Consider the following 18,804-nt stretch of genomic DNA (forward strand, 5'->3'; position numbering starts at 1 on the left):
GACAACTCGCTTATAACCACACACGTTCTGTGACTTCTCACCAGCCACCCAGGGCTGGGTACGAATGAATTTCTTATACCAAAAGGTCCTTCTTACCTAACAGATGGAGGCCCTGAAACCACAATTTTTTGTCTTATCTACAACTGGCAAGAGATCAGATCTCGAGAGTCCTGGCCGGCCACAACACGGTCTAGGACGACACGTTAGAAAGGGCAGCGGGGGCTGAACTCCCATGCTGCCTCAGGTGCTCTCTCAAAACACGACAGAACTCTGCAACGGAGACTCACAAGAGGGAAAGAATCGAACTGCACAGATACTCTCCATCCCCCGCCACTACCAGAGTAACAGCCTGACCGCAGTGGCAGAGCATCTTCCCTCTGTAATCTAGCACACAACAGACACAACTCAGGCAGTACACAGTATCGAAGCATGCAACATGTCATAGGTAACAAAACCCAGTTAGGTTAAGTGTATATTAAATTAATCTTTGTAGTTGAGTAGAAATCACAGAACAATTGGTGAGGACAGGTCTGTAGGCTCAGCTTTACATCCAGATTTTATACACCAGCAGCCAGATTCACAATTGATAGATATTGCACCGGAAAGATGTGTGCAGGAAGAAGAAATCATCATCACATTTAATGTCTATGATAAAAAAACAAAACATAAACAAAACCAGATATGACCTCCATGTAGTACATAAAGTGCCTTCAGAATTGGTGCAGTTAGAACAAAAATTGGTTATTTAGCTACCATTAGCAAACGCGTACGAAGAAGAGACTAAACAGATCTGGTTTCCACAGTTTCAAATCAAGCCGTGCCAAGTTTCATTCAAACGTCTCTACTACGAACAGCGAAGAGGAAAATAGAAGAAAAGAAGGACTGTACAGCATCAGGAAGGGCTAAGTATTTCTCTGACGAGAAATGACAGTCAACCCTGTCTCAAATGTGTTCTAGCACACGTAATCACGGCTAAGGAATAATGGCGGGATTCCTCCAAGTCAACACAAAATTTGTCATGCTATGTTACAATTCTCTCAGCCTGCAGCTATTATGCTAAATTTGTACAAAAAAATGTAACATCCAGTTTGTTTTCACTCTGAGTATGGAAAAAAATGATCATTACGCCTAATGTTATGTTTTAAATACTCTCAAAGTACTTGTCTGTAGAAGGTTTTTGGACAAAAATCGGTCTTCCAATTCTAATAAAGTTGAGGGCAGGGTGTCAAAGTACTTCAAAAATAAAAACGTCACTGACATTAAACCTGGTATGAAATTCAAATACAAAAAAAATATGCTCACTTTTCCAAGTACATGAGACATCTTTAATCGTAATGAAATAAAATCTGAAAATCGGTCTAAATCATTTTAAAAAGTAAACATGAGTTGTAATACTATACCTGTAGAGTGATTAATTCCATTCATTGTCATTATAAAGTATGTAAAATATTTATTAAGGGCTTTGCCTACAGAGGCACAACATAAATAGAAGAAGTCCTCCTGAAATGTAATTAGTGTACACATCAACCAGTTGATAATTTGCGGTGGAAAACGCAGGCACGTGACCCAGGACTGGGTTCCACGTGTGAACCTGGGCAAGTCACGGGTGGAGGCTCTGCTCCAGGAGCCGCCTGTGCAACCGCTCTTCTGCCACTGTCTCTGCAAAGTCTGTCAGGCAAATGCAAACGTGCAAGCGGGACTTGCTCGATGAACAACCACCGGAGGCCGGGGGCGCTTAATCCACCCCCTCGAATCCTTGAGCATTCTCCACGGCCATGAGAAGCTTCTCTCGTAAATCTTCAAAGGTTTCATATGGAGGTAAGTCAAGGCGATTAAAGCTGCAAAAGTAACACAAAGTTTGGGTAAAACGCCATCAGTATGACCCGTTAGTTACGACAGCATTTCCTAGATTTGGCTAAGGGGGCATTTGGTGTTTGAGCAAGAGGATGTAAAAGTCTGAACCACCTATTTGGATTATCATACAAGAAATTCCCACCATGAGCCTGTCTACACCAAACAGGCCATATAACCTACAGAGGAGAGGAAAGAATTTCTAACAGTCCATAAAACCTATTACAGCCAGAGGTGGATCCTGGAAAAATGCTGCTGGGGAAGGAGACACGAAAGGCAAGTAACTGACACACATTCCAAGATTTCAAAACCCTGGAAACACCCAGACCTCAGGCACGAGGAGCTATGGAGGAGGCGAGGCTGTGCTGCTCCTAAGGCCCTCACTTATTCTACGGCAGGCTCTGAGCCGGAGCTTTCCCAGGTAATAACTCACCTTGTTTTCACCACAGGCCTGTGAGCCAGGGGATGTCTTCTCCGTCCTGGAGATGCGAGTGGAGCACTGAGAGGGACCATGTGCCCGAGCTCACCCTGGGAGCACGGCACACTCATGACCGCACCCCGGGCTGCCTGTGGCTCCAGAACCCCAATGCTAAGCTCCCTCCCCTAACCAAAGTCAGGCAAGTAATCGACATTTGGAGGGAAAAGCTGCATTTATGAAAAGGCACTAAAAACCTGGAGGCTTTGGCTGGAGTGTTATCACCCTGGTCACAGAGAGGCCCTCAGACAAATGACGGCCTTCGTGAGCAACGGAGCCTACTTGTCTATGAGACCAAGTTCAAATTCTGGCTCTGCCACTTGCCAGCTGTGTGACCTTGGGTAAGATACTTCACTCTCTGAATCTGTCTGCTCTTCTGTGAAATGGGGACACTGCTTCCAGGGTGCTGGGAAGATCTAATGAGAACAGGTGTAGTGTGTGCCTAGAACTCAGCACGCGCCCAAAGATGGTGACAATGGTTATCATTCACTCGCCGTTCACTGAGCGCCCTCAGTGGGTGCGAGGAGTTTGAGCCCCTGTCACAGAATGAATGCATGTGGGGTGGAGTGCTGCGTGTACCTGTCATGAACATGGCTATCCACCCTTGCCACAGCTAAGGACGATTTAAAGAGCTGACGTCCATGGAGCCAGTCAGCATTGTGAAGTACTTTTCAGCCATTACCTCCGTCAATCCCAGCAATCACCCTGTATGGTAGGTAACGCTTCATCTCTACTTTAGAGGAGGAATTCGAGGCACAGAGAGGTTAGGTAACTTGCCCAAGGTCGCAGAGTAAGCAGCAGAGCCAGGATTCAGACCTAGGCTGGCTCCAAAGCCCGGCTCTAACCATTGCTTGTGCTATGTCGGCATTTAAAACCTCCCCCTCAGGGCCTTGCCCTATGGTTCCAAGTAGGAGCAGAACAACTTCCTGTGTTCTAAAAGCTAACGATTATCAGCAGCAGGACGACACAGACACATGTCCGTGGCGGGCCCTTTAACAAGTCTACCCTGTTTAATAAGACACACTGAGCTCTCAGATTTTTTAAGTCACTAAACATAAAACACATAACAGAGAGTACCACTGTGCTTCTCAAACTGGAGTTCTCAGAAACCCAGGAAGCCTAAAAGAAGTCTAAAAGTCATCTTCAACTTTTTGTTCTCCCTTTGATGTCGATTATTAATGATAATGACCTCAATTCTTATTTTCCCAGTGATAAGGACGGAACTCCACTTTTTCAGCCTGCACTTAGAAGAGCCTTTCACAGCAGGAGGCTTTATCCCACAGTCCAGGGCCTGCGGTCCCGTGGGGTCTGGAGACGTGTGCCCAAGGATCTGAGAGCATCTTTCCTTTGATGTGACCCACTTCTTACAACTGTTGTGCCAATTATATGAGTAAATGCACACCGAGTGCTTCGGATGGTGCCTGACCACGCTAAGTGCTTAATCACGTTGGTTACCTTTACTTCTGAGGGTGGGGGACAGGGTTTGGGGGTCAGGGGTCAGGCTCTGGCCGCCACTAACTGGCTGTGTGACCTCATTATCCTCAGGGGGCTTCAGCTTCCTCACGTGGAAGATGCGTGGGCCGACTGAGATTATTTTCAGAGTGTACCTGAAACAGCAGGCAGGTCTGAGACTCTTAGCAAAGTATAATTTTAAATATCCAGGCAGTGGCCTTTGAGACAACAATGAAATGAAGCCCTTTAAATATCAGACACTCAAATAATTACACCTGAGAGGTTTATGAAAAATATCCTTCAGAAAGAACCAGATTTACCAAGTCTTGCTTCCCTGGTAAATCAGGTTTTTATTACAAAGCTTAATTGTGTATTTTACATTTTTATAAAACATAGAAGAAATTAGACATATATATAGCTAAATGTGATTGCAGAGCAGTTGCTGTGAGGCAGCCAGCAAGGTTCCCATTTCCTACATTGCAGTGCAATCGGGGCCGGGAGGGAGGAAAGACGGGCAGCAGAGACAACAGAGGGAGCCCCAGCCCTCCGGGCCAGTGCTGCTGGCAGCCAGCACTCCTCCTCGGCAGGCGCAGCTAGTCTGGAAGAGCATCCTTAGGAAACCCTTTGGTTGCTTTATTTCTATGACACACAGAGAAGGAAAGAGGCTTAGGTAAGAGCCAGCTGGGTTGCTTTCCTCCGGTAGGCGACCGTTGTCCTTCTTGGGGAAAAGTAGTTATAACCTAAGCTGTCTGCCAGAACCTCCTGGGGAGCTCCGAAAATCCCACTGCCCATGCCACACACCAGACCAACCAGGTCCAAATCTCTAGGGGCAAGACTTTGGCATCAGTAGTTTTTTTTTTTTTTTAAACTCTCTAGGTGGTTCCGATGGGCAGCCAGGGTTGAGAACCACTGAATTTGGAGGCCTTATCTGGGCAGCTTCCTATTTTAGTTGTGGCTGAAGCATGTGAACTCCGAAACAGAAGAAAAGTTCAACAGTAAGTATCTGTCCACAGGGTCACAGAGGGACATGGCTGAACACCCCATTACCTGCTTCTCTTTGAAGAGTCTAAAAAGAAAGCGGCCTGGATCATCAGAGGTGGTAGATCCAGTGTAGAGGTTAGGGGGCAGATTCCAATCCTGGCAGACCTGAGTTCAAATCCTGATTTGGAAATCTGGCCTGGGTGATCACGGGCAAGCTTCCTAAGAGCCCGTGGGAAGGACGAGGTCACCGTAAGGGCTGACCCACATGAGACGGTTGTGCCCGATAACTTAGCTCTAACTCCTATTTGTCATCATTAGCCTATGAATCAGCAGCCCTGGGGCCCAGCTCCACGCTGGCTATCACAACCCAGGAAACCACAGCTGACTCTGAGCCTGTTGGAATAAAAGCTCCGAATTACCAAAAACATTCTCTCCTCGAATAAAGGCGGAGAATCACAGACAGTGACTGCTCTGGAGAGTCGCCAATTTTAGCTGGAGTCAGCTTGCTTCCAGGGCTCCGACAGGTAAGGACCATATTCATTCCCTTCAGAGTTATATGAATGGTAAAATGGGAAAAGACTTTCTTTCCAGTGAGGTGAGGGAATCAAACAGAAGCAAAAAACCCTCTCACAGCCATTTCTCACAAATCTGCTCCACGAGAATTCTCTCCCAGCTGGGGCTCTGCGGTCAGCGAGGCATTTCCTGCAAGGACTGCTCAGTTGCACTGGGCAGAGCAGGGTGGCCAAAGTGGGTTTTAGCAGCCCTTGCTGCTCGTGAGGACGGAGGGCTGTGCGGCTCACTATTCCTAAGAGCAAGAAATAAAACCCTACGGGGGAAACCAACTTGAGGGCTGTGGGAGCTTGGATGAGCAAGAGCTCCAGGAGCTGCTAAGAAACTCTTCAGAGAAGCCGAGCCCCCTCCTTGTCGCCCTGCCACACCCACCCCTGTCTCCGCAGGCCAGGCAGTGGTCCTTCAACGGTCCTCTTACACTCCTCCAGCCACAATCACATTGTTACTAAATTCCAGAGACTTATGGGTTACTGACAGCCACAGAAGGCCTTTTAAAAACAATGTTTCTACAGGGAATTTTATCCCAAGTTCTAAATAACTAATTTAAGGTTGGAGTAAAAACCCAATCTGTTTAGAGTTTGGAAGTTGTCATATCCACACATGGTGAATAAATAGTGAAAGCTCTGCTTCCTAGAATATTAGGGAAGGATGGGGTTTGCAGGAGGAATTCCCGAGAGCATGGAGGGTTTAACCCTTTAGTGCCCAGCATACTGGGTCCATTCAAATCTTGGTTAAGGCTTCATCAGCATTCCTGTACAATTTATACGTCTTCTCCGGCATCACTGACATCCGCACTCTAGCCTACCTATGGGCAGCAACGTAGGATTGATTCCACAGCCTCTAGCCCAGCACCATAGACAGCTAAGCATTTAAAACACTGTTTGCTGACAACAGTGTGTGTTTGTCACTTACCACGTGTGAGCTCTGGGCAGTTTCTCAGGACTCCCCCATTGCTCTATTGTAAACAGCTGAGGACCATTGGAACCTGGACAAAAAAGAAAAATTAACGCTGCGAGTTCTCAGGGCGGGAGACCAAAGCTAAGGTGTGACTTAAGAAAAGGGAAGGAGGTGGGCAGGGCACACCTCGAGCTGAGCCCTGAGACACCCTCTTCAAGTGCTACGTGACATTTAAGATTTCACGTTGGGGGAAACAAGAGGCCCACACAATCTCGCAGCAGACCCGGCATCACCTTCTGTGTGGAATCGTGCCAGGTTTAACATACAACGACGTACGGAAGTGCAGACAGCCCTAGCCTTTCAGCTGAACCCTGGAAGTTGAAATTTAAAACTACTTTTGGGCAAAGAAAAAAGAAACGCGACCCTTCATATACAGAGCAGAAAGAGTGATGTCTTTAATCTACAGCAAGCACTGCGTAATTGTGCCTCCTGCAGATGAACAGTCATTTAAATGTTCAGTTTATAACCATACAGGTGATTCTGCAAAATCTAGTTTTTAGACACATACCAAAAAAACAAAACAAAACAGAGAAAAAAGAGAAGACCAACCTTATGGCTCTCTGTACAAAAACATCCCCCCATGTCCCTCGTAAAGGTGAGTCCACGCACAGCCTGGGTAGCCGCACATCCCCTTTCTCTACACGAGGGACGCCCACGGGGCTCTGTACAGTGCCCTCGTGCAGAGGCCTGGTAGGCAGCCTTCTCGGGACACAGCTGACGCCTGGCTAGAAGCTCCCAGGAGAACTGAATCTAAGGGTGTCCTGCTCACCATAAAGTTCGGCAAATCCATTCATCGGTACTCGCGACGTCCCAGTGACAAACTGCAGTAACCGGATGCGCTTCTCAGCGTCCATCAGCAGCACAGCCTATGAACAGAGGCAGAAGGTCATCATGCCCCCCACGTGACAGGCAGCACACGCTGCTGTAACGCAGACGGGAAAAACTTAATCTTATTTATATTGCAATGTAAGACCTAGACAGTTGACTCTGAAAGCTTGAGTCGTCTTCTTTATTTTTTTTACGGCCACCCCAATATTGGCCTCTCTCATCTTAGAGAGCAAGAGATGTCAATGTCTCTTTCTTCTTCTGCCAATAGATCAAAATAAATGATATAAAAAGCAAAACGTTCACTGGCACAAAGCTCGTGTTTCTGTGTGCGAGGCTGCCGGCCCCAAGCCCATTATAAACATACAGTGCTGGAGAAATGTCAAGACCAGGGGCCCGGGGAAATGAGGTGGGATTTCCAATTGCAGACAAGTTCTCTAAAGACAACATTTCATAAATAGAAAGAAAAACTAGAACTAAGGATAGGCCTCTAAAATAATCTGTGTATCTTACATATCTGAATTCTTACAAATACTGAGTTGGCTTTACTGGGAGTGTTACTTGACCTATTGTATAAAAAAAAAAAAAAAAAGAAATCCAAAATCAAAGCTGGGTGAGACTTGGACCAGGATTCGATGATTCTGTTTTTTTCTTTCTCTCTCTCTATACTTCCGCTGACACTTGGAATATTATTAATAATGGACATTTAGAAATTTAAAAAATGTATATGAGTTCTTATTTCTGTAAGTAAACAATCAGCTTTTTTTCCTGTAATTGTTCTTTCATAGCCAGTTTGCCACTGCTCCCTTGGACCCACTCAATCATATTTCACTTTTCTCTCCTAAGCTAAACAGAAAATAAACATTGGCTCTAGGATACTGAATCAAATGTTATTTGCATCTATCTTTGACTGAAAGATACAGAGATGAAAATGTTTATTGGAATTAACAAAAAAAAAAAATTGGGAAAATGATTTTTTAACCAAAAATGGCAGCTTGGAAAAGTCAGCCCCAAAGCATGATTTCGCCCTGAAAAGCCTGCCGCTCTTACTAACACTTTGGAGGACTAGTTCCAACTCTTGATTCCAACTGCCTCCTTTTCAGAATCATCCTACGGAAGGGGTTCCTCGAACAAAAGCCACTGTCATCAGGTGGTCAAGGAAGGGCAGCGTGCTGGGGAAAGGGGAAGCCTTAGTCAAGGGCAGTTGCCCAGTTGAGTTACAGAAAACAGCAGGAAGGGCTGCTTCTAGCTCAGTTTGCCTCTTCTCTCCCCCAGCAGCCCAAGTACGAACAGAGCCCCAACCTGCCGCAGCCAGCCTAAAGCAGGACACAGGACGGGCAGGACAGAGCCCTCGGGCCTGGCCTGGGTGGAGGAAACAGGGACTGAGCCCCGGGAGCCCTGGCCTTACCTTCCAGAACCATTGAATCACAGGGTGGTTTGGGCAGTAGCCGTTCTTGTAAATAGAATGCTGTCTCCAGTCATTGACGTCCACATCGCCAAGGCCACACATCAGCAACTAGGAAGGAGATGAACCAGATGTAAACAGGGCACGATGGCCTTCTCTCAATGCCAGCACCTTGTCACGAGCAAACACATGAAGGGGAGTGTGTGTTCCACATTTTACCTGCCACCGCACACCAATCACAGAGACAGTGCAGATCACGAGGGGAAGCTGATTCTGACACCTGTACAGGCCACAACACTTCATACTGGAAATTACAACTCCACAGCAATCATCCTCTCGAGCTCTCTAACCCGAGCACAGTGCTCACAGAGCTTCTACACTCCACTTACATCTGCTCGTTGCCCTGGCCGATTCCCCTTCTGGGAGGTCATTTGTCTCAATATTTGAAAATACCTTCCCACCCACAAGAGAATTCGTGCGTTATGGCAGCAAGAACTCATCTCCCCCAGATCCATCAACCCAGGCAAGGGCAAATCACCCCATCTGTCCACAGGCCTGTGGATGCAGACCTGCACTGACGAAATAACTGGCTCTCTCACTTACCAGTTAGTCTTAGGTCTACTTTTCTTATTACCTAATCCTCCAACAGGGAAGGTTTCCTATGGACAAAGGAATGATATTCTGGCAGAGGTAGCAGAGTAAAATGGAGGGAAAACTAAACCGGAAGCCTGAAAACTGGACTCCCAGGCCTAACGGTGCCAAAGCCTCGTCGGATAAACCTGTGAGGCCACTAACTTCTCCCTTCCTCAGTTGCCCACCTGTCAAAGGCAAGGCTTCCACTATATGTTTTCTATGCTATCATCTACCTTGAATTTTCCATTTTAGGATAAAAGAAGAGAAAGCCAGTCTATGGGAAATGCTTCACTGGATGTGACTTGGACAAACGGATAACTGAGTCCCAGCAACAGCTTCTCAAAAGACGCAGCGTTCCTCCTGCTGCTTCTCTCAACACAAGAAAGAGGGAGAGATTCCTCTGCTTTTTAAACTGCTAGTTCTCCCCTATGTCAACACAAAGCTGAAATAATCTAATCTTAAACTAGCTCCTGCTTGGCCACATCCAGTTCACTGGGACAACTGTTCCACCGTCCCCTGGAGACCCTTAACTCATCCCCTGGCCAAGTCCTCGTCCGCTGTCACGGGGGGCGTGGAGAGCAGGTGCAGGACACTCAGCCAGCCCCACCCTGTGATCAGGGTGCTGTCACCCCACTGGCCACCACAGTCCTGGCTCTACTGGGAGCAGGAGTTTTCCTCCCCTGGTGTGCAGACCGTGAACCCTCCTCAGCCCAGGGGACCCCTACTCGTCTGCGGGGTCCCAGCACCGCCCCTCCTGGACAAGGAATTGAAGGTGACCACTTTGCTATTCCCCATTCCCAGACTGACATATGAGCCCCTTCAGAGATAGGTAGTAGAATTCAGTTAAGCTTACTCCCTTGGACATTAAGGATCAGAAAATACTAAAATATCATTTGTGAAGTAATGAGAGACTCTTTGAAAAAATCTATTTTACACAAGATGTTTGCAATACTAACCTCTAGCTCATTTTCATCAAAAATTTTAATCAAATCAATAGGAAGCAGTTCTGTGAATCCCTGAAAGAAAAAAAAAACCCTAAACACTTTTTTCCTTGTAAGAGGCACATTTTACAGGAGAAACAAATTTTTTTTCGTTATCCAGGAAAAATAAGTTCTTTACTGATGATTTATATATCAGTGACAGTATCCGGTAATTGTAGTTCCAATAAAAACAGCATAGTCATAATATAAAGATTCTGAAAAACAGTAGAATCTAGAAGGTGCAGGTACCTGAGTAATTTTTGAAACCCTAAGAAAACACGGGTTACTGTGGGCAGGCAGATTCCAAAAGCCATTTATGACACACTACTGTGAGTCAGTGTGTCCTAAAACGTACAGGCCACAGACGTGCGAGAGGATGCATTTAAAAAGAAGGCACATAGATGAAACACAAAGGAGGCAGTGTGATCCAGCAGAGGAGAGACTGGGAGGCACCCTGCTCTAGTTCCCAGGTTACCATCACCTAGTGGAGTCATCTAGGATGAGACTCTGCCACTGGGCCTGGCATGTGGCTGGGTCTCTGAAAGTGTGCTCGTCTGGGGCGGGGCCCAGATCTGCTTCCTGGGTTTCTTAAGTAAATAAAGTACGAAGCTTGCTGTTCTCAAGTGTGTCCTAACTTACTTTCTGCCCCGAGTCCCTGAATTGTTTTGAGTGTTCTGTTTGGGCGAGGGCTTACACACCACGTGGAGTGACAAGCTGGGGTAAGCTACGAGAGCATTGCCCAATAGGAACTCTGCATCAGTTCAGTGGAAATTTATAATGTGCACTTGGGGCTGGGGTTCCTGTGTTCTCTTTCAAGTAACTAATAGACATTATCAAGATTTAAAAAGGAATTTCAGTTTTGGTCAAAGTGAACCATTTATTAAAATGATGAATCCCCTCACCTTCTGTTAGGGGACTCTCATGGGGAACCTGGGAGCACCACTGACATTAAATACTTGGATCTGAGAAGCACCTGCTCCACCCTTTAAGAGGGTGAAAGTTGGCACAAGGTGGCTTGGTATAGCATAAAAACCCAGCTTAAGCAGGTGTGTTTTACCTGCACGTGCACAGGAGAGAAGTCTGTGAGGAACTACTCAGAGCCAGAGGGAAGGGCAGGACAGAAGGGGAAGGCACCGTTACTAGGGAGGGACGGCATGACTGGAACGGCCTTTTATACTGTTCACCCCCAGTCCTCACACTTCCTAGAACCTGTCACTGCAGCAAAAGGCAGAGATGCGCCTCCCAGCCTCCCCTTGGGTACCGCCGGGCAGTGCAAGACAGCGGGTCCAGCCTCTGCGGGGGAACCCGCCCCTCCGGATCAAGTCTGTCCCAAGTTCTCTTACAGTCATGGCAAATCAAAACATAAGAAGCAAAGTAAGAGAACACTGGACAAAATAAAACAAAGAACAGGAGGGTGGCAATGCGGCGGCGGACACTCCTGTCTTGGACACTGGTCAGCGGTGTGAGCTGTGCTGCCCTGTCCCCACGCCCATGCCATCTCTCGGTGTGTGATCACTTGCCCTCCTCCGACTAAGGATGCAGGCAGAGCATCTCAGGGAGCACAGCTTACCTCCAAGAAGGCATTCATTTGCTTCTGGACCCTGTTCACAAACCTCCACTGGATGACCAAGCTGCGGGAGAAGATGCAACAGCATTTAGCCACTTTCATCACCAGCCCTCGTTCCTTCACAGCCGCGAGGACTTCCCGCTCAGCAGGGGAAAGGAGAGAAACCTCGCACTGGCAAAGGAAGAGGAGAGGCTGGGGCCGCGGGGCACACGCTATCCATTCGTTCTTTCAAGAGTAGCCAGAATCTATGTGAAAATCCTAAAACCTCACTGAGGATTTCAGTTGATTTCTTCTTTTCCCCCAGATCAAGCCTTAGTTTATTAAAGTTGCTTTATAAATATGACTGCATAGAAAAAACGGAAAAGGTCATACAATATGAACACATATGTCTATGTGCATAACATGTGCACACACATGAACTTATATACATGTATACATATGTAGACATATTTTTGAAGGGAGTACCCAGAAGAATATATTTTGTCAAATTTCCTTCTAGCATCCAACATATCGATTTTCAACAATGACATATAATTTATCAGCAAAATGATTTACTTTAATACCCAACTTTGGAGGATTAATGGTAAGACTTCTTTAAGTAAAAGAAATCCACAGGAACTAGTTTCCCTGTGACAATGTTTAGTGTATAGCAGAATTTATTGCTGGGCAAATCCACTTTGGATTCCGTCTGAGGCGTTTTGCCGTGAAACAGCACAAGGATCTTGTCATAAAGGGCTCTCACCCACGAGGTGGCAACCATGGCAACGGCCCTTGGGGACGAGCCGCCCCACACAGCCGCTGCCCGGCCGTGTCAGGCTTTATTGTGCTGTACTGTAGTCAGTAGCCTCCTTCTTGTACCCGGGGAACACGTGTGCCAGGGAGCAGCTGGGATGTCAATCACCCTTTTCTCAGCGAAGCTAGCTGAAACTGTGCCTGACCCCACTTTCCACCAAATATGAAACCTAAAAGAATTAACTGCTAAGAATGATGTGCAACACGTATCACGATGTCCAAACCCTCAGACTTCTGACTCTAGTCACCCTGGGGTGCACTGTTTGTAAAATCTATTCAAAGTCTGCACTTTCCGAATGAAGACGATGGTGTGTGCCAGGGTGTTGTCTTGCTTGTTGAGACTGTCAGAGTTCAGAACGAGTGTGCCGATTAACATGGACAGGTAAGAACTATGGCATCTTACTTTTGTTTTCTATTAAGTGTAGCAGCTTTTAGAGGAGAAGTCTGCTATGCAATAGTCCATGCTTTGTCAGGGGCTTTAAGTAGAGGCTCCAACATTCTCCATTTCTTCCTAATTAAAAAGGCCAGTAGGTTTTCTTTGCAGATCACACTAAAAGATGTCAAGACCCTTGGCCAAGTCTCCAAAGAGAGGAGGGAACTCAGCTCGTTGAAATGGGGCGTTAAATGTAAACATGGAGCTCAGGCCACTGCTGTCATCCGCAAGATGAGCAGAAAACCAGGACCCAGGAACCAAACACTGCTGCACTGACCTCATTCCTGGGCCAGGGCTGGCGAGGGCAACCTGGCAGTCCTTGGAAGAGCCCAGAACTGTGTCTTTGATTCATATATATATATACATATATATATATATACACACACACACACACTCTAAAGAGAAAAATGTAATGTGATCAAGAGAGAAAGACCTTCTGCCTAGTATAAATGCCCTAGGATTACTTAACAGATGGACTTCCAAAGGACTAAATATTTTGTTCCACCAACTGAGGCTGAGATTGGGTTAAGAAAATTACAAATATCAGAAATAATTTATTATGTTTGCATGTGCTGAATCTTCCTATCCATTTAAACTGTTTCTTACATTTTCACTATGGAAACGAACTCAAGAGAGAGAGACACTGTGTTCCATTGCTGCAATTCTCAATTTTAGACCAGATACCCACATACTCTAAGAGTATTTGCAGATTACTCAGTAATGCACACTTTTTTCTCCTTTCGCTGTTCCTTTATATAGAACCTCACTGATGTCATGAAACAAGTCAAACTTTCCATCCCATATTTCAACTTTCTATTAGCCAAAGGAACTCACATGGTTGAAAGTACATCCATTATATACAAGAGCTGTTTTGATAAGGAACTTCAACCAAATATGCTGTTCGATTTAACAAAAGAAACAGTTGTAAACATGTGTATACGTACTCGATATACTCCCTTTTGTTTTCATTTGTTACCATTATTTCTGACCCATTGGGCTTCAGGTCCACTTGATATGTCTGTAATTACAAAGATAAAACAATCACCATTGTGAAGTTATTTTGCATATGATTACTGAGTAATAATGTCTTACCATAAAAGGAAGATAAGCAAAATTTATTCAGAATTATTTCCCAGCAATAGGGCTCAGTGTACAAGAGAAGGTCTAAGGAGGCCTTTAAATTATTAAGATCCTACACATTTAAAGATGTTATCATTAAAGGCAAATTATTTTATGGTTATTTATGAGTTTTAACTATTCTTCATACATTAGGAACAACAGAGAAGAACAACATTTTTTCATCTGCCAACTAATTCATTTACCAAGAAATTAATTATATTTAACAGAAAAGGCAGGGTACCTCCATCAAGACTATAGAGATCCAAATTTTAATATTTTGTTCTTGAAAATTAGATTTTATAGGCATAAAAAAAAAAGATGTGTGGAATTTCTTCCAGAGACAAAACCCAGGGACTTAAAAAAAAGAAAGCAGCATAAGAAGCGAGGCTGCAGGGAGGGTTCACCTGCCGTCCCGAGAAGCCCAGCCTTTCCTGTGCATCCACCACCGGCTCGTCGCCCACAGCCCCCTCCCACCCAGAACCGTAAAGAGCAAAGCGCCCGAGATCAAGGCCTGGCCTCCTCCACAAAGCTCTGCGCCAGCCCTGGCTTAACATCAGAGCGTACAAAGCAATGACTAGCGGAAGGAAAGGGAGGGAGACGCCGATGGTCTTAGAAATAAAACACTTATTCTCATAGAGATTTTGGAAAAAAAAAAAAAAAAGGAAAAAAATACCACTCACAACTCCCCTATTTGAAGATAGCCACTCAATATTTTGGTAGGATTCCTTTCAATCTTTTTTTCTGCGCATACTTGGCTATATTTGAGAGTAAGCCAAGCCTGAGGGAGAGGGTTTTCCAGACTAAGTTTCCAGGTTACATCCATCAAGAGGGTTACAGACTCAAATCTGTAATGAAATCTCTTGGCTTGGCAGAGGTCCACGTGAGTGATCCTCCACCAGCCCTGCCACGCACCCAGAACAGCCTGAGCCCCTCTGACCTGAACACCTACATCTGGGTGATCTGTAAATGTTCTCTCTGATCATGCCCTTGATTACTGTTCCCATTCACGTGGAGGCGACGTTCTCAAGCAAAACACACTGATCATCTCTCTGGTCCCTAGACATTTTCTTCTTTATTCGGGAAGGGATCCAGTTTTTCCACCACGTAATCGAACTCCATTTCCTACAGTGTCAATTCAACTCTTTACTGTCCCCAATAGGGGTTTTCATTGTTACCGTATCTTCAGTTTTCTTCAAATCTTTCCTTATGTCTGCGTTCCCCTTTCCATTGCTGTCTTTCCAGCTCTTCCAGTTTTCCCCTGTGGTCATCTGCTCCTGTCCTGTACAGGCCATGGCCATTCTTGAGGATGTTAAATAGTTTCGCTTAGGGAGTGGGATGGATGGGGATGTTTCTTATAGTAAAACATTTTCAGTTCATGGCGAGTTATTTGGAGCACTGTGGGCCGGATTCATTTATGCTTTCGTAGTATTTAATGAACCCATGATGGTTTTTCTTTTTTTCCCCATATATTCTTCCTCAAAGATTGTCTTGCTGTTCCCTTCGGTAATGGAGTTTTCCTATCAGATCCACACCAAATGAAAGGTTAATAAACCCAAGCCCAGTTCTTGGTACCGAGATGCCCTCAGTAAAGGTACAGCTATATTAAGAATATTTTCTGGGAGTTGCAACTTCCAGAGAGCTACCGAATGAGAGGGCCAACCACAGATGAGTCAGGGTGGGGAGGGGAGGGAGAAAAACACCTCTCATGCCTCCAGAAGCAGCACCTGGTGACGAAAATGAGTAAACTCAGCCAGCATGACTCAGGGCAGAGGAACCATTCTCACCCACCCTGCTGGGGGGAGTCAAGTGGGTTCAACCTTTCTGGATGCTAACTTGGCAACAGGAATCAAAATCTTAATACTCATTTTCCTTTCCATAAGATTTTTTTTAAAGAATTTATACCAAGGGAAAAAAACTGGTCAAGTGTACAAAATGTTTATTCTAGGATAACAATCACTGTACTGTTTAGACAGTGAACTCCTGAAATAGCCTAGATGCCAAGCAACAGAGCACAGTTAAAAAACGTACGGTCTATGAAATGGAATTCAGTGTAGCCGTTACAATGGCATACATCGATATTCCCTGACACGGGAAGGTATCTAGGATATATTACATTGTACATTTCCATTGTACGCGTTGTACAACTCCATTTCTGTAAAAAAAAAAAATCTTCTATGCTTCTGTTAAATCAAAATTTTAATGGTGATTTTTCTTCTCTAGGTGGTAGGAACTATGGGTGATTTTTATATATTTTTATTGTACTGGTTTTATTTTTATTACAAAGATTAGTATTTTGTAATCAGGCAAATTAATAAAATTGGTTTTTTTTTTTTTGACAAAGATTAGCCCTAAGCTAACATCTGCTGCCAATCCTCCTCTTTTTGCTGAGGAAGGCTGGCCCTGAGCTAACATCCATGCCCACCTTCCCCTACTTTCTATGTGGGACGCCTACCACAGCATGGCTTGTCAAGCGGTGCCATGTCCTCACTTGGGATCCGAACCGGCAAACCCTGGGCCGCTGAAGTGGAATGTGTGAATTTAACCGCTGTGCCACCGGGCCAGCCCCTAAAATTGTTTTTGACAGAAAAAAAAGGGACCATACTAGTCACGCTAAGTAAGGAGGTCAAGCAGGCAGTCAGTCTGTGGGCATCTGTCTTACCAGTTCTATCATTGATTGTGACTGAGGGTTTCTCTGGGAGGCAGTGACAGACGGCTCAATGGGCTCAAGGACAGGCAGAGAAGAGTGGTTTTCAGGTCCACTCCCCAAGCCCCTGGGGACTAGGGGCCTCTCAGTCCACGCTTTCGGTGGTGGTGAACCTCCATCCTGCGTGGGCCCTCAGACACCACTTCAGTGGGCAGTGACGGCTGATGTTCCAATCCCGCTTGTTAAACTGGCTGCCAGGGGCTGGACTGCAGACTGCGTCCTGTGGTCCAGGCGCCGTGTTAGGCTCGGCACAGGGAAATCACTCAACTGTCCCTGTTGAGGATCCGTTTTCTCTCTGAGAGGGAGGTTCAGCAGGATGGAGAGAGCCGAGGTCACTCTTACAATGGATTAACTCGACTCCTTGCACACAGATTTCTCCGGCCACCCTCCATCTCTGCCCATACACGTCTAACTACAGCCTTGCTGTGTTTGTGTTTTTCCCCACACTTCACACTTCCTAATTTCAGACCTCACTGCCCCAGGAGGGGAAGGATCAAATGTGCTTACACTGCGCTACAGGCGCCACTGAGGCATAGGAGACTGGCAGCCCGGCCAGGGTAGTCCACTCGGGAGTGCAAGTCAAAGAGAGTCCTAACCCTCCACTCCCACTCGTGATGTGATGAGATGGGATGGGGCTATGCTCCGGCATCAGCAGCACCACAGAGGAAGAGGCCGAGGCCCGGGGGGGTGGCCCGCTCTGACAGAGGATACCCAGGAACCCAGAAGTGGAGCCAGGGCTAGACCCCATGTGCTGCTCCCTGGGGCGAATCCTTCCTCCTCCTCTCTGGGTGGCTTCCTGCCCCTCCCATCCATTTTCCCACAACACGATATACATTCCCATCCTAACACCGGTTTCCCGGGCCAGCATCATCGCTGTCTCGCGTCTGAACTCCTTAAGGACCCAACATGAACACTAACACAGTGCGTGGCACACAGGTGGGGCTCAATAAATGCCCGTGGAAAAAACTTTCCATTTCTTTAAGTCTACTGGCCTGAGTATGAACGTCCTTCTCTTCTTCATAAAGACCATAAAGAGCAGAGGAGCCTCTGGGAGATGCGTGCTCTCAGCACTAGAACCTCTTCCCTGGCAAGTGACAACTCTGGATTCGCACACACCCCTCGCTCCTCCAAAGACGCCTACGGCAAATGTCTGAGAAGTTTGCTGAGAAACGTCTGGATCATATCGAGTATTCCTGACTCAGCAGAGTAGGGCTGATGCTTCTTACCCCATTCTTGGGTGCTGAGCACTGTGGACAGACACCTGCCCGTGGACAGGACAGGCGCGACACAAGCCCTGTGGGATGACCCTCCTCGTCCTCCCTGCCTCTAGCGATCATATGGAGAGTCCTGAGGCATCTGAGTCAACCGCCTCTCCACCTTCCTGTGTCCTGCAGTTCCCGTCTGTCGATCGCTTTGACCTGGTCATCGAGGAGTGAGGGCCCCCACCTTTCCCAGAGCTGCCCCCCAATTCGGCTCGGGTCTGGTTCTTTCCAGCTTCCGCAGGACCTCACTCTGCCCCTCACCCCTCTCCAAGGGTCACAAGCCATTGTAACGGTTGAGATATTTTTGTTCTCCATGAACCAATGTTTGCCCCATGGGCGCCATCACCCTGGTAGAGAGCATTGCCTTCACCTAACTCAAGCCTGGTCCTGAAGAATTTTCCAGCATGGCTGCTGCCCATACTCTGCCCCTCAGCACACTTCCAGCACCTCTTCAAACTAGCCAAGTCAGATGCTGCTTCGCTGAACTTGCCATAAAGAATTCCCACTTATCATAGCTCTGAAAGGGCGCTCCTCCCGGCAGGGTGTGTGTGCACGAGTGGATGGGCATGCAGTTTCTTCTTTCCACTTGGCATATTACAACTGTCCGAACGTTGAAATTGTGTAGTTGAAGCATTCACGGTAGGCTCCAGATTCTCATCAACCAGAAAGAAAAGAAATTGCAAAATAATCCAACAGCTGCAGTTTCATTACCTGAAGAGAGCTGCCGCCCAGCTTCAGGGTCTGTTAGCTCTCACTGTGGAATGAAACAAAAAAAGCAGCTCCAAGCAGCGAGGACGG

General features: G+C 46.4%; 1 protein-coding gene across 10 annotated transcripts in view; it reads right to left on the reverse strand.

Annotated features, from left to right (window-relative positions):
- Positions 1-531: 531 nt before the first annotated feature.
- Positions 532-18,804, reverse strand: part of NEDD4L (NEDD4 like E3 ubiquitin protein ligase) — a 337,485-nt gene continuing 319,212 nt past the window's right edge. For all 10 annotated transcript variants that reach the window (XM_046671962.1, XM_046671960.1, XM_046671961.1 and 7 more), the window contains 7 exons: positions 13,866-13,939; positions 11,700-11,760; positions 10,106-10,165; positions 8,520-8,627; positions 7,056-7,152; positions 6,242-6,314; positions 532-1,838 (listed from right to left, as the gene is read on the reverse strand). In XM_046671962.1, the coding sequence (XP_046527918.1) occupies positions 1,736-1,838; positions 6,242-6,314; positions 7,056-7,152; positions 8,520-8,627; positions 10,106-10,165; positions 11,700-11,760; positions 13,866-13,939 (576 nt within the window). In that variant the 3' untranslated portion in view covers positions 532-1,735. The remainder of the gene's footprint in view (positions 1,839-6,241; positions 6,315-7,055; positions 7,153-8,519; positions 8,628-10,105; positions 10,166-11,699; positions 11,761-13,865; positions 13,940-18,804) is intronic.

Source organism: Equus quagga, chromosome 9 (genome assembly GCF_021613505.1).
Source record: "Equus quagga isolate Etosha38 chromosome 9, UCLA_HA_Equagga_1.0, whole genome shotgun sequence".
NCBI lineage: Eukaryota > Metazoa > Chordata > Mammalia > Perissodactyla > Equidae > Equus > Equus quagga.